General features: G+C 45.5%; 2 protein-coding genes across 9 annotated transcripts in view; both read left to right on the top strand.

Annotated features, from left to right (window-relative positions):
* Positions 1-1221: 1221 nt before the first annotated feature.
* On the top strand, positions 1222-3230 carry COMMD5 (COMM domain containing 5). Of its 3 annotated transcripts, none has more exons than XM_079153513.1 (2): positions 1222-1324; positions 2258-3230. In XM_079153513.1, exon 2 carries the CDS (start codon positions 2310-2312, stop codon positions 2982-2984), a length of 675 nt encoding a protein of 224 aa, XP_079009639.1. In that variant the 5' UTR covers positions 1222-1324; positions 2258-2309; the 3' UTR covers positions 2985-3230. The 3 variants fall into 3 exon arrangements, with proteins under 3 accessions (XP_079009639.1, XP_079009640.1, XP_079009641.1); XM_079153514.1 differs by lacking the exon at positions 1222-1324 and adding an exon at positions 1354-1498; XM_079153515.1 differs by lacking the exon at positions 1222-1324 and adding an exon at positions 1505-1704.
* Positions 3231-4025: 795 nt separating this feature from the next.
* Positions 4026-26190, top strand: part of ZNF251 (zinc finger protein 251) — a 31122-nt gene continuing 8957 nt past the window's right edge. For 3 of the 6 annotated variants that reach the window (XM_079153473.1, XM_079153474.1, XM_079153470.1), the window contains exons 1-3: positions 7053-7290; positions 7931-8244; positions 8785-8898. In XM_079153473.1, the coding sequence (XP_079009599.1) occupies positions 8118-8244; positions 8785-8898 (241 nt within the window). In that variant the 5' untranslated portion in view covers positions 7053-7290; positions 7931-8117. The other 3 variants (XM_079153472.1, XM_079153471.1, XM_079153475.1) reach the window with 3 other exon arrangements.

Raw genomic sequence — 26190 nt, 5'->3', positions numbered from 1 at the left:
TTTTATATGCTCTGGGTATCAGGCCTTTGTCAGATACAGTGCTTTGAATATTTTCCCTAAATGTATAGCTTTCCTCTTTTATTATTATTATTGTTGTTGAAATTGAAAGCCTTTTACTTAAAACCCATTAACAGCCAGTCACGGTGGCCCACACCCGTAATCCTAGCTACTCAGGGGGCTGAGGCAGGAGAATCACAAATTCAAGGTCAGCCTGGGTAATTTAAAGAGAACCTGCCTAAAAATAAAAGGATCTGGCCAAGTATGGTGGTGCACACTTGTAATCCCAGCCATTTGGGGGGCTGAAGCAGGACTGCAGGTTCAAGGCCCAGGTAAAATTGCCACAGTGACGAACCTCCTTCCTGTCTCCACTGGGATCCAGCAGAGTGCAGCTTCCCCTGCTTGTGATGACCACGCATGGCCCACTCCCACACCTAGAGCTGACACCTTGTGCCGCCCCCTCTGCTTTGATAACTGCAGAACTGGCACTGGTAGTTAAGATCCTTATCTGACCACATGCAGTGACTGCATCTCTGTGCTCCTGGCTCAGTTTCCTGTAACCCTGCAGCTGCTCTGCCACTTCCTTCGTCTTTCTGTGACCTATTTATATATCACTGTGTGAAGCAGGTGTGGCTGGAGTGTGCAGATGCTGTAAATTAAGAAGGTAAGAAGAGAACCTGTGACAGCCCGGCTATGCCCACCAGCGACCCCGAGCGTCCAGCCAGCCTCCGCTGACCGCAGTGGTGGCGGGAGGAGGCGCGTCCGGCCCGTTCGCTGGCAGGCCGGCTCCGGTCGGCTACTTTCGGCCCCGGCGCTCCTCCTCGGGCGGCCTCCCAGACCCGCCGGCGGCTGCCCGCGAGCGCGATTCGCCACGGCCGCGCGCCGCCCGCCACGACTGGGGCTTTGGGATCATCACGCGGCCTCGACCCCGCGCCGCGCGGCTCACCCATTCAGCGCGCATGACCCCACGTTCCCGCGCGCCACATAACCTTTGAAAACCAGAGTCCAGCACGTCAAGTGGATTCTGCGGGAGGCCACGGCGTGCCTGAGCTCCGCAGCTCGCCGGGCTGCCCTCTCCCTACTCGGTAGGAGGACTCGAACGTCCGAGAGCAGGGAACCCACCCAGCAGCCGCTCACCGCCGCCCGACGGGCCATAGAGCCCCGCCCTCCGCTTTCCTAGAGCGGCCCGAAAGTGTTTCGCGGCCCCGCCCCGGGGCCGCGAGCCACAGAGATGAGCCGTCCGCTTTCCTAGAGAGGCCCGGGAGTGGCTGGCGGGGGCATCTGCGCTCACTTCCGGCCGCCGGTTTGCAGCTGCGGACCGCTCCAGGTGGGGGGCATGGGGTCGGGGTCGTGGTCGGGGCACGGGGTTGTCAAGGGGGCGGCCTCCCCACTGTGTCGCCGCTCGCCAGGACCCGGCGTCTTGGCACGGGAGACGGCCGTACGAGTTTGTCTAGAGTACTGGGCGGACGGCTCGGAGCGCGGCCCCGGGAACGCATACGGGGTGCGAAAGGGCCGTGTGGGCGGAAGAGGGGAGCCAGGCCTGGGCAACGGCGGCCCGTCAGAGCCGGGGGGCCTCCGGATACTGGCGAGAGAACGGCGAGCTCCCTTCTGCCTCTGCCCGACTTGTCGAGGTGGATCGTGCACTTTCCCTGGGGCAGATGTGTGGGCACGTCGCCAATGACGACGGTGTCGCCACAGTTTTTTCAGGTAGTGCCACAGCCCTCTACGTGGTGCACGTACTTCTGCCAGGCCCTCCTGCAGGGGAGACTGCGTGTAGTCCCTGTGTTAACGGGGCCCTGCTGAGTGCACAGGTTTAGACTCTAGGTCTTGGCTTGGGCAACTGCATTTGTAGGCTGGATTTCCTTTGTGAGGTGAAAATAATTAACTCTTGCAAGGATATTCTCAATATTGTGGGTTGAGTAGTGAGGGATCCCAGCTGCCGTATCTTGTGCCTCGTGAACATTTCTCCTACCTAGTTCAATCTTAGAGGACTAAGATCACATGTGCTCTGCTTTTTTTCTTGGTCCTCTTCCCTTCCCCCACTTGACTGCCAGTTCTGCTCATCTCAGATGTCACTTCCTCTGAGCACCCTCCCTTCTTATCAGGACTCATGTGGGCCTCACAGGGTCATTTCCCTAGCCCTATCACACCTACTATCATTGGTAGTTCAAACTGTCAGCATCCTGACAGTGGGGCCCACGTGATCCTTAATGTCCTAAGGATGTGGGAGTCACTGGCCTTCCCTCCTGCTTCCCTTCAGGCAGCTGCAGCTGGGACCTCCTCCCTGGCCGATCAAAGAGGAGGAAGCAGGGATGTCTGCCTTAGGGGCTGCAGCTCCGTACCTGCATCATCCTGCTGACAGTCACAGTGGCCGGGTCAGTTTTCTGGGGCCCCAGTTCCCTCCAGAGGTGGCAGCAATGACCCGGTTTCTGGGAGACCTAGACAGGAGCACATTCAGAAAGCTGCTGAAGCTTGTGGTCAGCAGCCTGCAGGGGGAGGACTGCCGAGAAGCCGTGCAGCGCCTGGGTGCCAGTTCCAGCCTGTCGGAGGAGCAACTGGGTGCCCTGCTTGCTGGCACACATACACTTCTCCAGCAGGCCCTCCGGCTTCCCTCCCCCAGCCTGAAGCCCGATGCCTTCAAGGACCAACTCCAGGAGCTTGGCATCCCCCAAGACCTGATTGGAGACTTGACCAGTGTGGTGTTTGGTGGCCAGCGCCCCCTCCTGGACTCTGTGGCACAGCAGGAGGGTGCCTGGCTTCCCCACATTGCTGACTTTAGGTGGAGGGTGGATGTGGCGATTTCCACAAGTGCCCTGACCCGCTCCCTGCAGCCAAGCATCTTGATGCAGCTGAAGCTTTCTGATGGGTCAGCATACCGCTTTGAGGTTCCCACAGCCAAGTTCCAGGAGCTGCGGTACAACGTGGCACTGGTCCTGAAGGAGATGGCAGATCTGGAGAGGAGGTGTGAGCGCAGACTGCAGGACTGAGCCTTCCTTGTCAGCGCTGCAGCTGGTGCCAGAGTGCAACTTCCATTTCCTCTAGTTGGATGCTAGACTGCATACCACCCCTCCAGTTGATGGTCTTGACTTCCAGATGTGGTAAGGTGGTGGTCTGGGGTCCAAATCAGAGCCCTCTGAAGTCACCATTGGTTGCTCAGCCTGACCCCACCAAGCTTATGGCCCTCTCTGCTCATTTGCTTTCATAAATGCTGTGTTTTGGTGTGGGCACTTTCATCGTCCGTCTTAAATCCCTGCCCTTGTGGGACTGATACCATAGTGGGATGGGAAGAGGGGGAAACTTTACAATATGCATAGAAAACAGTGGTACAGCTCATCAAGGCATGACAAGTGCACACTTAACGTAGAGCAGGATGGGGTGTGGACAGCGGGGAGGTTCCTGCCACCGTAAGCTGAGTCGTGGCTGGGCTTCCTGGAGAACATGGTATCAGCACACTTGAAGGATGGGAGCAGGTGAGTGCAGTCCACTGAGGGACCAGCTGGTGCACAGGTGGCCAGTGGACAGAGACCAGGTATACTGTATGTCATGTACCTGCAGCCAAGTAGGAGGAGGTCATTGGAGGGAGGTAAAGCTGGGGAGGGTACAGAGGTCATGTCTGAGAAATTCTGCTCAAAGGACTCTGACTGAAATTTAAGCCAAAGGAGAAACCCTTTGAGGGTTTTTAAGAGGGTGTGCTCTGGTGATTGTTTTAAAAGGATAGCACTTCTATTATTTAAAAGGTTAACATTATCCAAGGGTGGTGGTACATGCCTGTAATCCCAGACACTTGGGGGGCTGAGGCAGGAGGATTGCAAATGCAAGGCTAGTCTTAGCAACTTATTGTGACCTTATCTCTAAATATAAAAAGAAAGGACTGGAGATGTTGCTCAGTGATAGAGTGCCCCTGGGTTCATTACCCAGTTCCATGAATATAAGTAAAAGAATTGGGCTGGGGCTGGGGTTGTGGCTCAGTAGTAGAGTGCTTGCCTGGCATACATTAAGCACTGGGTTTGATTCTTAGCACCACGTAAGTAAATAAGGTATTGTGTCCATCTACGACTAAAAAAAAATTAACAAGAAGGATAACATTGCTGCTGTGTTTAGAGTAGTCTGTAGGGGAATAGGGAGGAGGTTGGGAGCCCACTGTGGGGGGTGTTGTAAGGTGGAGCTGCTGGATTGGGCAGGGGCCTTTCTGTGTGCCTCCAGGGTAGGTGTGGGGGGTGTGAATGGCCAGCTTTGTATCCCTCAGTATAACCATTCTCCAGGTAGGGACTTTGGGGCTCTCAGGCTATCTCCCTTGGGAGGTCCCTGCCTCCTGCACTTTTATGGTCCACATCTAGTTAGGTCTCTGCTGAGAAACCAGTTCTTATATCTCAGGATTATCAGACCTAAGTGAACGAACTTCCAAAAACAGCAAATGAGCTCCACTGCCTAGGCCAGCCTATTGTCCATACAGGCTGTTTACAGAATGCTTTGGCTCCTGCCATCTCAGTGAAGGCCTTTTTTCTCTGAGTGAGGACTATACCATGGCAACTTAGGTGTGGGCCACAGGCAGGGAAAGGAGAAGGCTGCCTTTTGAGGGCAGAGGTCTGCCAGGGAGGCTGCTGTGTTTCTGGAGCTGGAGGACTCAGAGGCCTGGCTCAGCTAAGAGTACAGAATGCCCATGTGTCCTTCAGCCTCAGCTGGTGCCCCCCGCCCTCCCCCCAACATTGGCCCACCATGAAGGGAACAAAGAGAACCAGACCTACAGAAAGGATGTGCACAATTAATCAGAGTGCCCATGTCGACCTTAGCCAGTGACAGACCTTTCTATGTCACATACTTCTGATCTCAACTATTAAATGTGTTGGGTACTATGTACTCATGATACTTTTTGGAAAAAAACAGGAATGTAGGAACAAAATTTTCTAATTAAGTCCCTCAGTGCAGTGGCATTGAGACCAGAGGATCCCAAGTTTGAAGCCAGCCTGGGCAACTTAGACCCTGTCTCAAAATTAAATGCAAAAAAGGGTGGGGAATGTAGTTCAGTGGTGGAGTGTCCCCGAGTTCAATCCCCAGTACTGGAGAGGAAAAGAAAAAAAAAAAAAAAAAAAAAATCCCTTTGCCCACATAGAAAGCATTTGACACTGCTAAGAGTGTAACTGTCCACATTGCTCAGTATCAAAGCAAAAACAAGAACAGAGAAGAAGGTGCCAGGCAAAGCAATCAAAAGTGAATTCTAGGCACACCACTTCTGGACATCTAACATGAGCACAGACATGTCCTCATTGTTGAAGCCACTTTGACCAATTGATCTCCAAGGGCAACTTCCTCAATCTGCTGTCTGGCAGGGCTTACAGGCCCCTTCTCACGCCTGCTCCTCATCTGCAGGCCCTGGTCCTGCCCTCTGTGAAGTCAGAACTACCGACTGCACCCTGATTGTGAAGGTGATGGACTTTATTTCATGAGACAAACTTCCAACTTTCCAGCAAATGCACATACATTTTGTACGAAGTTGGACATTCAGGGAGCAGTTCTGAATCCATTCCAACACCCTACGTTCCTATATGGTGTAAATGATCTCATAAGTTAAGGCTGCAGATTTATTCACATCGACCCATCTCAAACAGGTTGTGAGTTTTCTGATGGCATCACTGACTTGCTGCTTTCCTTTCTCGGACAATGTCTGTTAAAACTGTGCCCAAGACTTCACTTGCTTTACAAGTTTTTTCATGGGAACAAACTTACAACCCTATCTCCACTGTCCAGGGCTCTAGGCACACACTGAAATGGCAGAGGCAGAGGGGTTGGGGGAGCCTGCCTGGCAGAGGAGGAGGGGAGCAGGTGATGCTATGTTGCACTTAGGTGACCTCACAGAGGGGCTGTGGGTGGACCCTGCAGAGAACTGAATCAAGACTCTTCACTTAGCAGTCTTCCTGTCTTCTTCCTAAGGAGGGAGAGAAACCATTAAGGAAAACTATTCAGGATGCAATGCTTTGTAAGGTCAACTATCCAAGACCACCTCAGAAGGCAGAAGGGAGATGGCAGCCCAGGAACATGGGGACATATAGGCCATGAACCAGGTGGGGCAGTGGATGGAAAATGACCAAGGAAACTTGAGGTTAAAGGGACTTCTGGTGAAACTGACCTAGCAAGGTTCTTGTTACAATGGGACAGTGCATAAAGGAACATGGAAGCCGGAAAGTTAGTTGTGAGTAAACTATGCCATTAACACACTTTATATTTGCAAATTCCACAACGTCAGAATTTATTGAATAAATTAACAGGTTACATCACATCACCTTTAATTCAAAGATACTCATGGTGTGATTGGCAATCACAAATTATTCTGTTCCCGTTTTGATTACTAATATCGTTAACACTGAAGTCACACGTCATACTTCAAGGATTTGTAAGTCACAGAACTGCTGGGGAAGGGCTACCTATGGCCAGAGTTTATTTACTGCAGTGCTGGGAATGGAACCAAGAGCCTTGCGCATGCCCCGCAAGTGCTCTACTCTTGAGCTACACTCTCAACCAACTCTTGAAGACAGAGTCTGGCCAGGCTGCCCTTGAACTTGCAATCCCCCTGCCGCGGCCTCCCGAACCTGCGCCGGCGGCCGTCTTTTTTTTAGAACTTTGTATACATATTTTTAGTTGTCGATGACTTTTATTTTTTTATATGCGATGCTGAGAATCGAACGCAGTGTCTCACACGTGCTAGGCAAACGCTCTACCACTGCCACAACTACAGTCCGTCTTTTTTTTAATGTTTATTTTTTGTAGCACTGGGAATGGGCCCCCGAATGCCAGGCCAGCGCTGCACACTGAGCCTCAGCGCAACCCCAGATTTTGTACAGCCTATTTTGGGCGTTAAGGTCATCCTTGGCTTCATCTCGTTTTCCCTTCCCTATAACCTGGCCGTGCTACCTCCTCCATTTTACCAAGCGCTTCTTTAAACCAGCCTTATCGACACTGTCGGGAGACTGCGGTGACGAAGTGGACTAGTACCAGACCCCGGAGCCTGGCGGTCAGAGCCCGCAGGTGGGGCGGGACCACCCTTACCCTCCCACCGGGTAGGTCCGGGGTCCGTGAACCACCACCGATGGCGCCGACTCTCTGGAGTCCTAGAACAGCCCCGGAAGCACACGGAGCGGGGCTTCATCTCGCTTCCGGCCTCGGCGGTCTCCGGGGGAAGGGGCTGCCTGCGCATGCGCAGCTAGGCAGTCCCTCCGCTTCTCTTCTGGCCCTGTCTCCGGCTGCCGCTGACTGCTGCCGGGCTTGGTCCTGGCGCCCTTCCTGCGGGCCGACACCGAGGTGAGGCTTTTCGTGGCTCCGCCCGCAATGCGGGTAGCCCGCAGCGGGCGGGCCGGGCTGGCAGGTGCGAGGGTGTCACGGGAAAAGACACGCACCGAGCGAACGAGTTCGACGGTCGCGGGACGCGCCGGCAGGCTGGTTCCCGCCGAAGGCGCTGGTGAGGCCGGGGACACTGCGGGAGGGGGCACAGGCGGCCTCTGAGAGGCGGGCGGGGGTGAGACCGTGGCGTCAGGCCGCGCCCCGGCTGGGCCCTCGAAGCCCACCCGCCGCCCAGCGCGACCCTGCACGCCCGCGGCGTCCGGGGTAGCGGGAGGCCTCACGGCGCTGCACGCCAGCCTCGGGCCCGAGGTTGGACGGCCGGAACCGCAGCTCCCGCCCCGCCGGCCCACCTCCGCGCCGGCGGGAGCAGTCCGAGGCACGCGCTGGCCCCGGAGGCCTCTGCGAGAATGCAGGCTGCCTCCGTCCCCTGGGCGCGTCCGCTGCCCGAGCCTGGGTTCCGTCTCCTGAGGGTGAGCTGAGAGGCCGCAGGCCGCGGCGCCCCCTGCTTTTTCTTGGATCCCAGGGCGGTCGCGTCCGGGGACGGCAGCCGAATCCGGCTCCCGGGCCCGTGCGAGTTGACCTTCCTCCCCGCGGTCCACAGTCGGAAGCTGTCTCGGGACCTGTGAGCCCTTCGGTGGGGAAAGCCGAAGAGTTGGCAGTGTGGACCCACGTCCTCCCACTGGGGGCGCGGCTCTGAACTCTGCGGGTGCTGGCTCCTCCGCTCCCTCGGACCGCGAATCCGCACCCCCGAGCGCGCCGGGCGCAACGCCGTGCGATCCCAGGGCGCGATGCCGCTGACCTTCCAGGACGTGGCCGTGTACTTCTCCCCAGCGGAGGGACAGCAGCTGGGGCCCCAGCAGCGGGCGCTGTACCGGGACGTGATGCTGGAAAACTATGGGAACGTGGCCTCACTGGGTGAGGACTGCATCTTGCTCTGGCTCCTAGGGACGAGGGGCGGGGGAGGGGTGAGTCTCCAAGGGGCTCGTGGGCTGCTTTGGCTTCTTGGGTCGCAAGAAGAAGGTCCTGCCCTCATCCCCGGGTACCAGTCTGATCTCTACTGAAGGAACATTGCCCTTGAGAGAGCCGCCTTGTTGCCTAATTCGAGGGATTTCGCTCCCTTTGCCTGTGACCCCTGATGGTGTTCTCCCCACCCTTCCCCGCAGGAGAACGGAGTGAATTCTCCCTCAAAAAACCCACTTAAGGGCTGGGGTTGTGGCTCAGTGGTAGAGCACTTGCCTAGCACGTGTGAGGCACTGGGTTCGATTCTCAGCACAGCATACAAATAAATAAGTAAAGGTTCATCAACAACTAATAAAAATATTTTTTTAAAAACCCACTTAAGCCCCTGGCTTTCCCTGACCAGGTACTGAAGCATGCAGGCCACTTCTCACCTGGCCTGGAAGACTGAGTGGGCAGTGGCCACACAGGCTCACCCAAGGTTTTCACCCTCAACAGGATTCCCTGTCCCTAAGCCAGAGCTGATCTCCCAGCTGGAGCAAGGGGAGGAGCTGTGGGTCATGGATCTTCTGGGGGCTGAAGAATCAGAGGTCTTGAGAACCTGCCAAACAGGTGAGAGTGGGCGGTAGGTCAGACCTAGGAACCACCTCCCAGTTCTACCCTCAGCAGCAGCACTGAGGGTGGTTGGGTTGATGTGCCCAGTCCAGCCTCTCCAAGGGCAGATGCAGCCACCACACACACATGGCATGTGCTTCTGGTTTACAAGGGCTTCCCGTACTGCTCCATTTGCTTTACTCTAGAAAATGTATGCAGTGCCTGTTACGCTGTTTTGTGGCACCTTCCCTCCCTTCTTTCCATTATGTGCTTTTTTCCTGACTTCCTTTTGACAGTAGCTTTTGGTGGCCTACCATGTCCTTTCCTCCTTCTCCTCTTGTTTCCTCCACCCTCAGTTTGTTCAGTAGTATTCTCACCCCTCCTCCTCCTTGAGTCCTGTGTCCTCAGGTACACATACTTTTGCTCTCTCACCGTTGCTAGCTGGTCTTGAACTCATGGGCTCAAGCTTCCTACTGCCTCAGCTCCCAAGTCATGTCTCGGTGCCTGGATGAATAGTATTTTTTTAAATATGTACTTTGTTCTGTTGAATCCAACCTCTCTGCTTGATTCTTAGCTCTTAAGTATTATTTTGAATTTCAGCTACTGATGCTTATTCTTCTTTCTACCCTTTTCTCCTCATTCCTCTCATTTTTGTGCATTTGATTGTTCTACACTGTCAGAGCACATAATTCTTTTATCCTTTAGCACCACTCCTAGCCTCACCTTTGATACTGTTTTATTTTTGCAGTTAAGTTTATAACTATTTTACCCTTTAGTTAATTGTTGAACCTTTTATCAGAAATTTCTGCATCATTTCTCTGTTGCCTGGAACTTGTCTTCTAGTTACTAAGAAAGGCTCTTGTATATAATATACCCCAAATTTATGCACATTCAAAACAATCTGTTTGAAACCTTTTGCTTCTGGAGGTGGGAGCTAAAATTGTTGACTTGTAATACTTCTTTTTATAGACATTTAGAGTTTAGCCATAGCTGCATTTTGGAAAATTTTAATATGTTGTATTTTTATCATCATTTAGTCCAAAATATTATCTAGTTTTTCTTGTTTTCTTTGACCAGTGATTAGTTGGATGTGTGTGACTTCCAAAACAGTTGGTGCTTTCCTAGTTATCTTAGTGTTGTCACTTAGTTCTACTACAGTCAGGGAACCTGTTCTTGTATAACTTCATTCTTCTTATATCTGCTTGCCCTTGTTCTATGACCCTAGGGTCTCTCTCATTAAGTGCACCACATGCATGTAAAAAGGGTGGGTTCAAGTATCAGTTAGGTCGAGATGCTTTATGGTTCTATTCAGATAGTCTCCAGCCCTTTTCTCATTTTATGCACATAAAATGTAGTTATTCTTTAGTTACTAAGAGGTGTTAAAATACGTATGATTGTGGAATCGTCTTTTCTTTAATTTTCTCATTGTCTGGTTCATGTACTTTGAAGCTGTGTTATTTGTATTATTCTCACTTCTGATGATCATTTTCAGGGATAAGAGGGTCCCTCCTTATCTCTGATAATACATTTGGTTCTGAGTATATTCCACCTAATACTCCATAGCAGTTCTAGCCTTACTATTACAGTTAGCATGGCATATCTTATTTCATCCACTTAATTTCAACCTATGTCTTTACACTTAAGGTAGCTCTTCCCAATAGCATACAATTAAAAGATAAGGTCTCATTTTCTTAATCCATCTTAACAATCTTTATCTTTTAATTGTAGTGTTTATTAATATTTAATGTCACTTTACGTGTGCATGTGTGTGTGAGAGTGTGAGAGAGAGAAGAAAGAGAAAGAAATATATACTGGGGATTGAACCCAGGGCCTTATATGTACTAAGCATGCACTCTACCACTGAATCACATCCCAAGCCCTTTTTATTTTTTATTTTGAAACAGGGTCTTGCTAAGTTGCCCAGATTGTTCTCAAATTTATTTTCCTGCCTCAACCTCCCAAGTTGCTGGTATTATTGGTGTGCACCACTGTGCTTATAAATATAATTTTTGATACAGTTCAGAAAGGCACTTGTGGATGATGTTTCATTTTTTTATTTTATATCTTTTTTTATTCCTCTTTCTTGCCTTTAATGTACTAAAGCACTATAAATCTTAACCATCCCTCCCATCCTTTATGTTAAAATTATATGTAATATATCTATGTATATCTTTAAACTACGAGACAATGTTATCATTTTCTTTTTAAACAGTTATAGATGCTTAACAACAGGGTTATGTCCTGATGAACCCATCATAGGTTGGAAATCCACTTACTGCTTCTAACCACCAAACATCCCAGCTTAGCAGCACAGCACAATGGAGAGTACAGTTGTTTGCCCTGGGAGCTGTGACTTGCTGCCACTGCCCAGAATTGCAAGAGAGATCATAGTGCAGAGGAAAAGACTAAACTTCAAAATCTGAAATATAGTTTCTATTGAATATATATCACTTTATGCTGTCATAAAATTGAAAAAGTCTTATGCAGAACCATGGTAAGTCAGTGCTGTACTTTGGATCTATGGTATCCCTCAAAGACCAGTTTGTGAAAAGCTAGACTGAGAATCCACTGGGGGAAGAAGTGAGGCCAGTGGGGGAGTGCCATTGGAGGGGCTCTGGGACTCTATCCTTCCTGTCTCTTTGGCTACCTGCTGCCATGAAGTGAACAGGCTTGCTGTGCCAGGCTCCTGCATCTGTGTAGCGCCACCACATGCCCAGAGAACAGGACTAAGTGACCATGGACTGGAAGCTATGAAACTGTGGCCAGAATAAGTGTTTCCTCCTTTTACCTTATCTAAGGTATTTCATCACAGTAACAAAAAGCTAGCAGTTGAGGAACCATCTGTATGTAGTTTATGAAAAAATAAAAGGAAAAAGAAAAAAAAAGCCTTTTACTGTCTTGACATGTAAGGAGCTTAGAAGTTGATGCTGGCTCCTAACAAGTAAAGAACTGGAACAAATTAGAAAATCAGTGACTCTTAGATCTATCAGAGTTGAGATCCCAGGGCAAACCACTGCCCCCACCAAATTGGATAGGCAGATACAGAGTCATGATTTGTGAACAGGAACCTCCAGAAGAACCAGTGCAGGTAGAAACAGTGAACAGAAATGTACAAATTGGTGGAAGCTCAGCATGGACAAGTCTGAGCTATAAAAATGACAGGAGACCTGTCATGAAGGCTCAAGCATTTGAGGTTTTTTTTTTGGTTTTTTTTTTTTTCCCTCCAGAAGTGTGACAGATCTCACAGTGAATATCAGGGGGAAATTTCCCTATGCTTCTGGCAGGGAAAGGGAAAAGAAACCAGTCTGAAATGTGTCAGAGCACTCTTCTTCCTCACAAGACTGTGAGGTGACCTTGCCAGAGCCTACCTGACCTGAGGAAGGGAGATTCCCCGCCCTGTGCTGTTTGCCCTGGAGCACAGGCTTGTGATGTTATGATCTCACCTCACTTCACACCCAGCACAGCAGCACTGAGGCCCATGTGCCACAACTCCCTTACCCAGCATGCCATGTCTGCATTTTGACAAAGACCTGCAAGACACAGAAAGGAGAAAAATACAATGTAGAGAGACTAAATGAGCATCAACCAGAGCCAGACATGGCAGGACTGTTGGAATTGCCAGATCAGGAATTTTTAAAAACTAATAGGCTAAAGGCTTTAGTGGAAAATGTATGTGATGTATAAAAATAGATATATAATGTTGACAGAGAGATTGAAATTCTAAAAAGAATAAAAAATGCTAGGGATCAAAAACACTGTAATAGAAATGACAGATGCCTTTGATGATTCGTTAGTAGACTGGTTAGGGTTTTAAGTATAATGTTATTTGAAGGCAGACTTGGATTAGTTGTAAATGTGGATTGAAAACCAATTTAAAAAAAGGTAAAAGACAAGTATAATCAATATGGCAACAAGGAGACAAAGTAGAATAATAGGAAATACTCAGCTAAAACCACAAAATGAGACTGGCTAGCCCAGTAGTAGAGAATTCGCATAGCCTATTTAAGGCCCTAGGTTTGATTCTCAGCACTGAAGAAACAAGTTTTAAACCAGAAAATACCAGAAAAAGTATATAAGACAAACAGGAACAAAGAACAACTATAATACACGAAATAGTGACAAATAATGTAGATATTAGTTCAACAATATCAGTAATCATTTTATTTTATTTATGTATTTTGGGGGGCAGGTACCAGGGGTTAAACTCAGGGGTGCTAGGCCACTGAGTCACATCCCCAGCCCTATGTTGTATTTTGTTTAGAGATAGGGTCTCACTGAGTTGCTTAGCACCTCACTTTTGCTGAGGCCAACTTTGAACTTGTGATCCTGCTTCATCCTCCCAAGCCGCTAGAATTATAGGTATGGGCCACCATGCCCAGCTCAGCAGTCATTTTAAATGTCAGTGGCCAGCCAGGTGTGGTGGCCCACATCTGTAATTGGGATTGCTTGAACCCAGGAGTTAAAGACCTGCCTGGGCAACATAGTGAGACTCTGTTTTGGTTTTTTGTTGTTGTTGTTTTGGTTTTGTTTTTTAAAAAACTTCATTGATCAGTAGATGATAGAAACTGATTGTCAGAGTGGGTCAAAAGCAAAATCTAAGCATATTTTCTACAAGAAACACCCGTAAACACAAAAAATACATAAAGCTTAATATGTAAAGGAAAAGAGAAGCAACACATAATGATAAAGGAGTTTATTCATCAAACAGCCACGATTCCTGATGCACCTAATAGCAGCAGCAGAAAACAAAAGGCAAAATCTGGTAAACCTGCAATGGGAAAGAAGTGACTCTAGCATGACAATTTTGGCAGTGCTAGCTGCTGTCTCTCTCATCAACGGACAAATCCAGCTGCAGAAAACAAGGAGAACGCAGCTGGGCTCAGTACCATCCATCTCCTGGGTAGACATCTGCAGACTCCTTCGTTCAACAACAGCAGGTTGATTCTGTTTTGATGGTGCTAGGGATCAAACCCAAGGCCTTTTACATGCTGGCCAAGTACTCTACACCTGTACGACACTGCCAGCCCAGATTATACATTCTTCTTGAGCTCACATGGAACATTCACCAAGACAGACCACATTCTGTGCCTGAAGCACACTTTCATGTGTTTAAAAGTATAGGATGCCAGGCGCGGTGGCACATGCCTATAATCCCAGTAACTCAGATTTGTGCAGGAAGATCACAAATCTCAAAAGGGGTTGGGATGTAGAGCAATGGGTTTAATCCCTAGTACTGAAAGAAAAGTATACAACATGTGCTATTAGACCACAGTGATATTAAACTAGAAATTAATAACAAAAATATAGACAGAAAATTCCAAAATTTTGTGTACTTTTTTCCTCCCTCCGTACTAGGTGTTGAACCAGAGGGGCACTCTGCCAGTGAGCCTTTATGTATATATATATCTGTTTTTTAAATTTCTTTTTTAGTTGTAGATGGACACAGTATTTTTATTTATTCACTTTTATGTGGTGCTGAGAATCGAACCCAGTGCCTTACATATGCCAGTCAAGCACTCTACCACTGAGCCACAACCCCAGCCCCACCTTTTTATATTTTTATCTTGAGACAAGACAGCTCAGTTACCAAGGCTGGCCTTGAACTTGGGGGTCTCTTACCTCAAACTTCCAAGTCACAGGGATTACCAGTGTGCACCACCATGCCCAGCTAAACAGCATACTTCTAAATAATATGTGAATCAAAGAAGAACTCTGAAGAATTTTTAAATATTTTGAATTAAATGAATATAAAAATACCATGTAGCAAATTTTGTGGCATGAATTGAAAGCATGCTTAGAAATTTATGTCAGTGAATGCACATATATAAAAAGAAGATATATCTTAAAGTGCCAGGTGCGCCACCACTGGTGGTGCAGGCCTGTAATCCCAGCAGCTTGGGAGGCTGAGGCAGGAAGATTGTGAGTTCAAAACCAGCCTCAGCAACTTTGCAAGGCCCTAAGCAACTCAGTGAGACCCTGTCTCTAAATAAAATATACAAAAAGGCTGGGAATGTGACTCAGTGGGTAAATACCCGTGGATTCAATCCCCAGGAACAAAACAAAACAAAACCAACAAAACTAAAAGTAAATATTCTAAGCTTCTACCTTAGTAAACTAGAGAAAAGAAGAGGAAATTAAATCCTAAGTGAGCAGAAGAAAAGAAATAATGTGAAAATAAAAAATGTGAAATGAAAGTAGTTTAGTGCTCTTTCCAGGAGTTGGATCTTTGAAAAGATCAATAAAGTTGATGAGCATATAGCTAGACTAAGAAAGAGAGAGGACATGAATCACTGATGTTAGAAATGAATGGTTTTTGTAAAGATGTCTCATGAACTTGGAGAGGGCAAAAGGATATTCTAAACAGTTCTTTGCTCACAGATTGAATAACTTAGATGAAATAAACCAATTTCTTGAAAAAGTCTCTCTAAACTCATTCAACAATGAGTAGACAATCTGAATACGTCTGTCTATTAAAGAAATTGAGTCAATAATTAATAACTTTCCAAAACAATTTCCCCTGGCTCAGATGGTTTCACTTGCGAATTCTGACCCATTTAAGGATGAAATTATACCATTTTTATCATCTTTTCCAAAAGATAGAAATGGAGGGAATGCTTCTTGACTCTTTCTGTGATGCTAGCATTATCATACTAGCAAAATTGAAGACTACAAGAGAAGAAAACAATGGACAAATATGAATATGGATGTAAAAATCCTCAACAAAATATTAATAAATTCAGTAATATATACAAAGAATCATACCCTAAGTGGAGTTTATCCCAGGTATGCACAACTGGTTCAACATTCAAACATCAATGTAGTTCATCACATCAACAGACTAAAGAAGAAAGGCCACATGGTCATATCAATAGATAAAGAAAAAGCATTTGACAAAATTCAACATTCATGATAAAAACTCAGGAGGTTAGGTATAGAGGGGAAGTTCTTCAACTTGATTAAAAAAAAAAAAAACTACAAAAACCTATAACTAACATACTGAAGGTTTTCCTCTTAAGATCAGAAACAAGGCCAGAATATCCCCCTCTCACCACTGCTTTTCAACACTGTATGGGTAGCGGTAGCTAATGCAATAAAACAAGAAAAGGAAATAAAGGGTATTACACATTGGGAAGGAAGAAATACACTCTGTTTACAGGTGACCCAGTTGTTCAGTTGATAGTCCATGCTATGGATAGGAAGACTGTCAGGATGTCAGTTCTTAGTCATTACAGTGACCCACACCTGGAATCCCAGCTACTCAGGAGACTGAGACAGGAAAATCACAAGTTCAATGCTAGTCTGGTCAGCTAGCAAGACTTAAAAAGGACTTTGGATGTAGTTCAGTAATAGAGCTCTTGCCTAGCATATCCAAGACTGTACTATGCCAAAAAAAAAAAAAGAAAGTCACTTTTCCCAACTTGATCTATATATTCAGCGCACAATTCCAGTCAAAAATCTCAGCAGGTTATTTTGTGGATGTCAACAAACTTTTACTCTGATGTTTATATGACAAGGTAAGAGATCTAGGATAACTAACTCAATATTGAAGGAAAGGCACAAAATCTGACTCCTTTACCATCTGATTTCAAGGTTCATTATAAAGCTACAGTTATCAAGGTGATGTGGTACTGCTGAAGAACTAGACAAATAGTTTATTAAAGCAAAGTAACCCAGAAATAAAACAACATAAATTCAGCAGATCTTTGAAAAGGGAGCAAAGGTACTTCAGTGAAGAAAGTAGAGTCTTTTTAACAAATGGTGCTGGAGTTGCTAGATATCCACATGTGAACAAAATGAATAGAGATGTCTTTTACCAAAGGCACACCCTGAACTTTGGCTCTGAGGAGAATGAGGCAGGAGGGCCGCAAGTTCACCTTGAACCTGTCTCAAAAATAAAGGTCTAGGGGTGTGACAGTGTTAGCGCACTCTTGGGTTCAATCCCTCTCCCCCCATACCACACACACAAAAGTTAATCCTTCAAGTTCCACGTTTTTAGTTCTGTGACAGTGTCAATGAAATTAAAATAAGTTCATTGAAATAGGTTGGAAATCATAACCTAGAGCATACATGCAGTTATATTAACCCTAGTATATTAAATAGTCATATGTACATAATTGTATATTATATACTACATCTAAGTTTGTATAGGTGTTCCACATCTGGAACACTTGGACCAAAGGGGTTCAAAAAGTCTTAGTCTATTCATGCTTAGTCTGCTGCCATAACAGAATGCCATAAACTGGGCCCTTAAACAGAAATTCATTTTCTCACAGTTCTGGAGGCTGAAAGCCTGAGGTCAGGGAGCCACATTGTCAGTTTCTGGTGAGGGTCTCTTGCTGTCTCCCAGATGATTATCTTCTCACTGTGTCCTCATCTGGTTGAGACAACAAGCCCTCTGGTCTCTCTTACTAATCCCATAATGGACCCTATTCCCAGGTACCTCCCAAAGACTTCATCTCCAGATGCCATTGAAAGTTAAGACTTTAACCTATAAATTGAAGGACGCAATTCAGTCCATAGCAAAATGTTTATATCCCTAAATGTAAAATTATAAAACTTCTAGATGATAACATAAGAGAGAAAATGTAGATTGACATTGGGTTTTACAGTAAATTTGGGAATACATCGAAGGCATGATCCATAAGATAATTGACAAGCTAGATTTCATTAAGATTAGAAACTAATGCAGTTGGGTGTGGTGATGCACATCTGTAATCCCAGCAACTCGGGAGGCTGAGGCAGAAAGATCACAAATTCAAGGTCAGTCTGGGCTATTTAGCAAGACACTGTTCAAAAAGGGCTAAGGATAGCTCAGTGGTAGAGCACTCCTGGGTTCAATCCCAAGTACCAAAAACAAACAAAAACTTTTACAAACAATAGTGATGAGAAGAATGTCCTTAGATTGAGAAGATAATTTGCAAAAACCATGTCTAATAAATGACTGTTATCCAAAATACAGAGAAAGCTTTAAAACTGAACAGAAAGAAGATGAACAGCCTGATTTTTTAAATGGATAGAAGGCCTGGACAAACACCTGATTAAAGAAGACACACAGGTGGCAAGCGTTGAAAAGTTGCTGCTTGTCCTGTCATTAGGTGCTCAGTAGAGCTACAGGGAGGTGCCCACTTTTAGAGTGGCATATCCAGGACACTGCCAGCACCCAGTGTCAGCAAGGACAGGGAGCAGCAGAATGTTCCTGCTGTCTGGTGTGGCCACCATGGAAGATCATTGGTCCTTGTCTCACAGAGCTGCACACTCATACACAAGATCACATCCACAGTCTTGGTATTTACCCAAATGAAGTGGAAATTTATGTCCACACAAAAACCTGTACACAGATGTTTATAACTGCTTTATTAATGATTGCTAAAACTCAGAAGCAACCAAGATATTCTTTAAAGATGAATGGAATGTTACGCAAGGCTAAAAAGAAATGAGCTTATCAAGCAATGGAGAGAATGCATATAACTAGGGGAAGGAGTCTGAAAGACTGCATGTTGTATTATTCCAGAATAACACTCCTGAAAATTCAAAACTGTAGAGACAATAAAATGACAAGTAGATACCAGGGAATAGGGGAGGGGTGGGGGTGAACTAGTGGACACAGAATGTTTGGGAGACAGGGACGCTCTCCTGTATGGTACTGCAGTGGTGGAGCCATAGCATACACTTGTCAAAACCCACAGACTGCAACACAGAATTGGACTCCAAGGTAACTGGAATTCAGGTGATGCCGCGTCCCTGTAAGTTCTCCATTCTAACACTTGTACCACCCTGGTACTTGGTGTCCTGAGCACATGTTAAGATTCAGGGTGAAATTTGTTCCTTCTGAGATGGGTAGAAGAGGGATTTGTGCCTTCATCCAGTTACCATGTGTTCCAGGATTTTCTTTTTATGGGAAGCATACCATCAGTGGAAGAAGAGACAGGTGGGGAATTACAGTTTTATTACTTATAGGTCCTGGGCATATCCCAAGGCCACACAGACTGGTCAGCAAGAAGAGAAGGAACGGGGTGGGGGATCTGGAGCATCTGGCAGAAGCACAGACAGGAGAGGAGTTCCACCCTGGTGGCTTAGTCCTGTTAAGCCTTTAGTCAGGCAGCTGGGTGGGGCTGGGGCTTAGAGCAGTGGTATTGTGACCCCAGGAAGTAGAGGGAGTGGTTGTATAGCTCAGGTCAAGCAGGGCTATGGTGGATCAGTGTACCCCAGAAGGCCATGTGTCAAAAGCTTGGTCCCCTGGGCAGCACAGTTGGGAGGCCCTCAGGTTGTTGCAGGAGTACTCTCAGCAGAGACCACAGGACCCTACCAGTGCGCTCTGCTTCTTGACTCCTGGTGTAAGCAGTTGATTCTGTCATACACTCCTGCCATTGCCATCTGGTACCCTCACCAGAGGGTAAAAATACCATCTTTATAAATTAATTGCCTCAGGTAGTTTGTTATAGTAACACAAAGCTCAACAATACAGGCTGTTAGCTAAAGAGGTCTTATGCCAGCATCAATCAAGGAACTCATATCAGAAAAAGAATGGAGCTAGGTGCAGTGGCACATAGTTGTAAGCCCTGTGACTGGGGAGGCTGAGGAGGAGGACTGCAAGTTTGAGTCCAGCCTGGGCAACTTCGACCCTGTCTCAAAATAAAAAAGGGGTAGAGGTATAGCTCAGTACAGTGCTCCTGGGTTCAATCCCCAGGACAAAAACAAAAAAACAGAAGGAAGGCTGAAGCAGCACAGAAGCGTTGGCCTTTCTGCACCCTCTAAGCTATTTCGATTTGTAAGTGTTCTATAGCATTTTCTTTAAGTTATTTTCTTTTTTTTTTTTTTTCCTTTGCAATGCTGGGGATTCAACCCAGGGCCTCACAAGTGTGAGGGAGTGCTCTACTGCCAACCACACTATTAGCCCTCATCTTCTACTTTTATCTACATGTACCTAGTATATTAGGAAAATGAACCTATGAGCAGTAAAATCTTAACTCTCCACCTTGTGTCTCTTGTGATGGGGGCTTAAGTAGCATTCTGTGAACATGGTTACATGCAAGCATGGTGTTACTAGCACTAGCATAAAGTTACCTGGTATCATTTGCTTTGGGGGCTCAGACCTCACATTCAGACTGACACCAGTTGGCCAGCTTTTTCCTCTCACAGTGAACTGTCAATCACAATTCTGGGTTATCTAGAATTTATAGATAATGCTTTCTTCCAGCATCTTGTTGAGGATTTTTTGTAGCAAGCACCATCCCTCCACCACTTGGATGCTGCTGGCATTCCCCTTGGCTGTGCTAATCTTGCAGGCGGTTGTGCATGGTTACAGCCTCCTGGGCCTACTAAGCTGTCACCAGATCTGGTGTCTGTCCTGGGGACAGACATCACAGGCCCCTTCATGCAGAGAAGACTATCTTTTAGGAACATTTTAGCCTGTTTGATGTCCTTATCCTCAGCACTCTACAGCTCAGGGTTGGGTGGCTCTCCCCCTGGGACCTGGCCTGCATGCAGAGACTGTCATTTGTCAGACTCCGTTACGTGGGGCTGACAGTGCTGGTGGCTTCTCTGATGGGATGGCTCCAGACAGGCACTGGTGCCTGAGTCCCTCAGGTGGGCATGAGTGAGGTCTTGGAAGGGAGAAAATGGTTTTAATTGGTTTCTGCCTTCCAAAGAGCGTGGTGAGCACAGGCTCTGCCTGGGGAATGAGTACCCCACCTCAGGGCACAGGGGCACATAGATTTCCTCCGGTTTCTTATTAATATTCGTAACGGAATTTTAGAAATGAGCTGTGATTTTTAAAGCTTTTACATAAATAGGAGCATAAATATTTATTATGTTTTGAAATAGCCTGCAGACCCCTAAATCATTTAAGAATGACAAAACCGCTTTATTGCTAGCAAGATACAATGAGAAATTGTGTTAGTCTTGACTCTGTGACACAGTATCTGAGAACATCAACTTAAATGGAGGCAAGATTTTATTGACTGACCCTTGTTTGACCCCACTGCTCTGGCCTGTGGCAGCACAACACAGCATGGTGGGAGTGTGTGGCAGAGGAGGCCTGGGCCCCTCATGGCAGCTGAAATGCAAAGAGACAGGGAGGGCACGTCCCCAGAAACCTCACATCCTTCCACCAGGCCCCACCTCTTAAGGGTTCAACCACCTCACAGTAGCACCACCAAGAAAGGACCAAATCTTCAGCACATGGGCCTTTGGCCAGCATTCCAGATCTTAACTATAACAGACATTAAAAATCATCAACATTAAAAAGTATTTGGAAGACTTGTGCTGTAGCGGACACCTCTAATCCCTACTATTCAGGAGTCAGGGGCAGGAGGATTGGAGTTTGAGGCCAGCCTAGGCAACAGAGCAAGACCCCATCACAAAATAAGATAATTAAAATTTTTTGAAACTGGATACAGTGGCACATGTCTATAATCCCAGCAACTCAGGAGACTGGGGCAAGAAGATCATAAGTAGGAGGCCAGCCTGGGCAATTTAGCAAGACCCTGTCTCTAAAAGGGCTGGAGATGTAAGTCAGTGGTAAAGCACCCCTGGGTCTAATCCTCAGTACTAAAAAAATTTTTTTTTAATTATATAAGCCTTCAAGTTGCCCTCAAAAAGATTATATAGGCAAGTTTATGTCTACATAATTTTGCAGTATTCTTTGGATTTTTCTGTATAAAGAGAAAAAGTACTTTTTTTAAAAAAAAGATTTCATCACATTTTGTAGTGACCCATGTTCACACTTCATGTTGGTGCATTGGACCCCTGTTTAAATAGAAGTTGCTTTATCATTAAACCCAATTTAAGAAATGTACACAATTTTGCTGAGTGCAGTGGTGCATACCTATAATCCCAGATGCTGGAGAGGCTGAGGCAGAAGGATCACAAGTTCAAAGCCAGCCCCTCAACTTAGGCCCTAAGCAACTTAGTGAGATCCTGGCTTAAATTAAAAAAAAAAAAAAAATTAATAAAAAGGGATGTAGATGTGGCTTGTGGTTAAGTGCCCCTGGGTTCAATCCCTGCTTTTAAAAAAAAAAAAAAAAATACAGTCTAGCTCTTCGTGTAGATCATGAGGTACCACATCTAGTTTTCATATTCATGTTACCATGTTGGACTTGGGGGAAAAAAGTGATCATTTTTAAATGTACTGAACCACAACCCCAGCCCCAAATTTTCTTATGCTGTATGTATTTCTTAGTTTTATTATTTTATCAAAAATTCTAATTCTATTGGGGTATGTTGATGCACACCTTTAATCTCAGTAACTACTCTCAGGAGACTGAAACTGAAGGATCATTAGTTCAGGTCATCCTGGGAAGCTTAGCAAGATACTGTCTCAGAAATAAAAAAGGGGCCTGGAGCTGTGGCTCAGTGGTAGAGCACCTTCCTAGCATGTGTGAGGCACCTGGTTCGATCCTCAGCACCACATAAAAATAAATAAGTAAATAAAGGTATTGTGTCCATCTACAACCATAAAAATGTTTTTAAAAAATTAAAGGGCTGAAGATGTAGCTTAGTGATAGAGCAATCCTGGTTTCAATCTTGAGCTAGTGTGCACGCATGCACACACATGCACACACACACAAATCAAGTCTTTCATAAAAATTCTAAAAAGAATTGAGGATGTCCCTCAGTGGCAGAGTACTTGCCTAGCATGTGTGAGGCCCTGAATTCCACTGGAAGGAAGGAAGGAAGTTTAAGAAAGAGGCTAGCTAGCAATCAGCTATTTTAAGAAGAGAGAAGTTTGGCTGAAAATGGATAAATGTGTGGGTTCCAACTCCAGCCAGCCAGGCTTGGTCCTCCTGTGGGAGAGAATGGGCACCCAGCATAGCCCCAGCCATGGGGGAGGAGCCCAAGACTTTGCTCTCCTGCCTGGTGCTGGGAAAGGAATGGAGACTCCCTGCTCTTTGGTTTTTAAAATTTTTTAATTAAAATATTTTTTTATTTTAAAGACAGCATTTTGATTCATTGTACACAAATGGTGTACAATGTTTCATTTCTATGGTTGTACACAATGTAAATTTACACCATTAATGTAATCATACATAAACATAGAGTAATACTATCTGTCTCATTTTACTATCTTTCCATCCCCCACCTTCTCCCTCCCCATTTTCCTCTACACCATCCAAAGTTCCTTCATTCTTCTCTTGCCCCTACTGCCACCCTCCCATTGTTATATATTGTCATGCATTTATAGAAGAAAACATTTGGCCTTTGGTTTTTTGGGCTTGGCCCATTTCACTTAGCACAATATTTTCCAACTTCATCCATTTACCAGCAAATGCCACAATTTTATTCTTCTTTATGGCTGAGTAATATTTCATTGTGTATATATACCACAGTTTCTTTATCCATTCACCTATCGAAGGGCATCTAGGTTGGTTCCAGAATCTAACTATTGTGAATTGAGCTGCTATGAACATTGATGTGGGTGCATCACTGAGTATGCTGATTTTAAGTCCTTTGGGTATAGGCCGAGGAGTGAGATAGCTGGGTCAAATACTGGGTCCATTCCACGATTTCTGAGGAATCTCCATACTGCTTTCCAGAGTGGCTGCACCAATTTGCAATTCCACCAGCAATGTATGAATGTGCCTTTTTCCCCACATCCACACCAATACTTATTGTTGTTTGTATTCTTAATAATTGTCATTCTGATTGGAGTGAGATGAAATCTTAAGAGTAGTTTTGATTTGCATTTCTCTAATTACTAGGGATGATGAGCACTTTTTCATATATGTGTTGATCACCTGTATGTCTTCTTCTGTGAAGTGTCTGCCCAGTTCCTTAGCCCATTTATTGGTTGGGTTCTTTGTATTTTGGGTGTAAAGTTTTTTAAGTTCTTTATAAACTTGGGAGATGAGTGCTCTGTCTGAAGTTGTAGGGAACATTCCTCATGCTTACCTGACAGCAGTGACTGACACCATGGTCTGAGTAAGCCAAAAGATCTGAACAGAGAAACTGAGGTAATGGTAAAGACTCACCGTGGAATGAAGGTCTTTGCAGTTGCTGAGGCTGAGTTTGAGCTGAGGGGAGGCCTTGTTCTGTCATGCATCACAGAAAGCTGTGATGTGAGCTCGCCCACGCTGCCTTGCCTCATGCTATGTACTGGAGCTTGCCATTCCCCCAGCCCTTTGTCTCAGACCTGTTGCTGGGCAGAATTGCTTAGGCATGCTTGGTTTGTTTACACTACCTGGACCCTTGACAAATAGTTCACCTATAGGCTGACTCTGTTATACTTTAACAAGCGTGTTAACCTGATTGGATAATGTGCCTATATATGTCCTGTGCAATCCTAAATAAAATTAGATCTGTGCCTTCAGAGCTCGATCTCTGATGCCTGAGTAAGCGTGCTGGGTAAGGCTTAGGTAGGGTAGGCATCGTTCGTCCTCACCCTCAGCAAACCTATCTCTGAACATCTACATGAAGTGTATGTGGAAAAGATTTTCTCCCACTCTGTAGGCTCTCTTTTCACATTATTGATTGTTTCCTGTGCTGAGAAAGAGCTTTTTAGTTTGATCTATCCCATTTATTGATTCTTGCTTTTATTTCTTGTGCTGTGGGGGTCTTGTTAAGGAAGTCTGGTCCTAAGCCAACATGATGGAGATTCAGGTCTACTTTTTCTTCTCTTTGGTGAAGGGTCTCAGGTCTAATTCCTAGATCCTTGATCCATTTTGAGGTGAGTTTTGTACAGGGTGAGAGATAGGGGTTTAATTTCATTTTACTATATGTGGATTTTCAGTTTTCCCAGCACCATTTGTTGAAGAGACTATCTTTTCTCCATTGTAAGTTTTTGGTATTCTTGTTAGTATGAGATAACTGTACTTATGTGGGTTTGTCTCCCTGTCTTCCATCCTGTACCATTGGTCTACCTCTATTTTGGTGCCAATACCATGCTGTTTTTGTTACTATTGCCCTATAGTAGAGTTTAAGTTCTGGTATTGTGATACCTCCTGCATCACTCTTCCTGCCCAGGATTACTTTGGCTTTTCTGGGTCTTTGGTTCTTCCAGATGAATTTCATGATTGCTTTTTCTGTTTCTATGAGAAATGTCATAGGGATTTTAATTGGAATTGCATTAAATTTGTGTAGCACCTTTGGAAGTATGGCCACTTTGATATTAATTCTGCCTATCCAAGAACATGGGAGCTCTTTCCATCTTCTAAGGTCTTCCTCAATTTCTTTCTTCAATGTTCTGTAGTTTCATTTTAGAGATCTTTCACCTCTTTGGTTAGATTGATTCTCAAGCATTTTATTTTTTTTTTGAGGCTATTGTGAACAGAGTTGTTTTCCTCATTTCCTTTTCAGATGTTTCATCACTTATGTATGAAAATGTTTTAGATTTTGTGTGATGATTTTATATCCTGCTATTTTGCTGAATTCATTGATGAGGTCTAGAAGTTTTCTGGAGGAGGTTTTTGGATCCTCTAAATAGAGAATCATGTCATCAGCAAATAGTGACAACTTGAGTTCTTCATTTCCTATTCGTATCCCTTTAATTTCCTTAGTCTGTCTAATTCCTCTGGCTAGTATTTCAAGTACAGTGTTGAATAGAAGTGGTGGAAAAGGGCATCCCTGTCTTGTTCCCGTTTTTAAAGGGAATGCTTTCAGTTTTTCTCCATTTGAGTGATGCTGGCCATGGGCTTAGCATAAATGGCCTTTTCAATGTTCAGGTATGTCCCTACTATCCCTATTTTTTTCTAGTGTTTTGAGCATGAAGGGGTGTTGTATTTTGTTGAACGCTTTCTCAGCCTCAATTGAAATAACCATATGATTCTTATCCTTAAGTCTATGGATGTAATGAATTACATTTATTGATTTCTGGATGTTGAAACAACCTTGCATTCCAGAGATGAACCCCACTTGATCATGTTGCACTATCTTCTTAATATGTTTTTGTACATGATTTGCCAGGATTTTGTTAAGGATTTTTGCATATATATTCATCAAAGATATTGGTCTAAAATTTTCTTTCCTAGTTGTGTTTTTGCCTGATTTAGGTATGAGGGTGATATTAGCTTCATAGAAGGAGTTTGGTAGGGTTCCCTCCTTTTCTATTTCCTGGAATACTTTGAGAAGTATTGGAATGAGTTCTTTGAAGGTCTTATAGAACTTGACTGAGAATCCGTCTGGTTCCCTGCTCTTTGAAGTGAGAGGAGCAGACACCTTCTCAGGGACACACACAGGCCACATGCATGTGTGCAAAATCACATCTAGAATTTCCTCTTCCATTCTCTATTTGTCTTTACTTACTGTGCAATGTGGTAGATTTTTAAGGCTTGGGGGGGTGATGTGGTAGAGCTCCTGCCTAGCATGTAGGAGGCT

Source organism: Sciurus vulgaris (genome assembly GCF_902686455.1).
Source record: "Sciurus vulgaris genome assembly, chromosome: 1".
Classification (NCBI taxonomy): domain Eukaryota; kingdom Metazoa; phylum Chordata; class Mammalia; order Rodentia; family Sciuridae; genus Sciurus; species Sciurus vulgaris.
The sequence above is the reverse complement of the archived record's forward strand: the minus strand, read 5'-3'. Positions and strand labels throughout refer to the sequence as shown.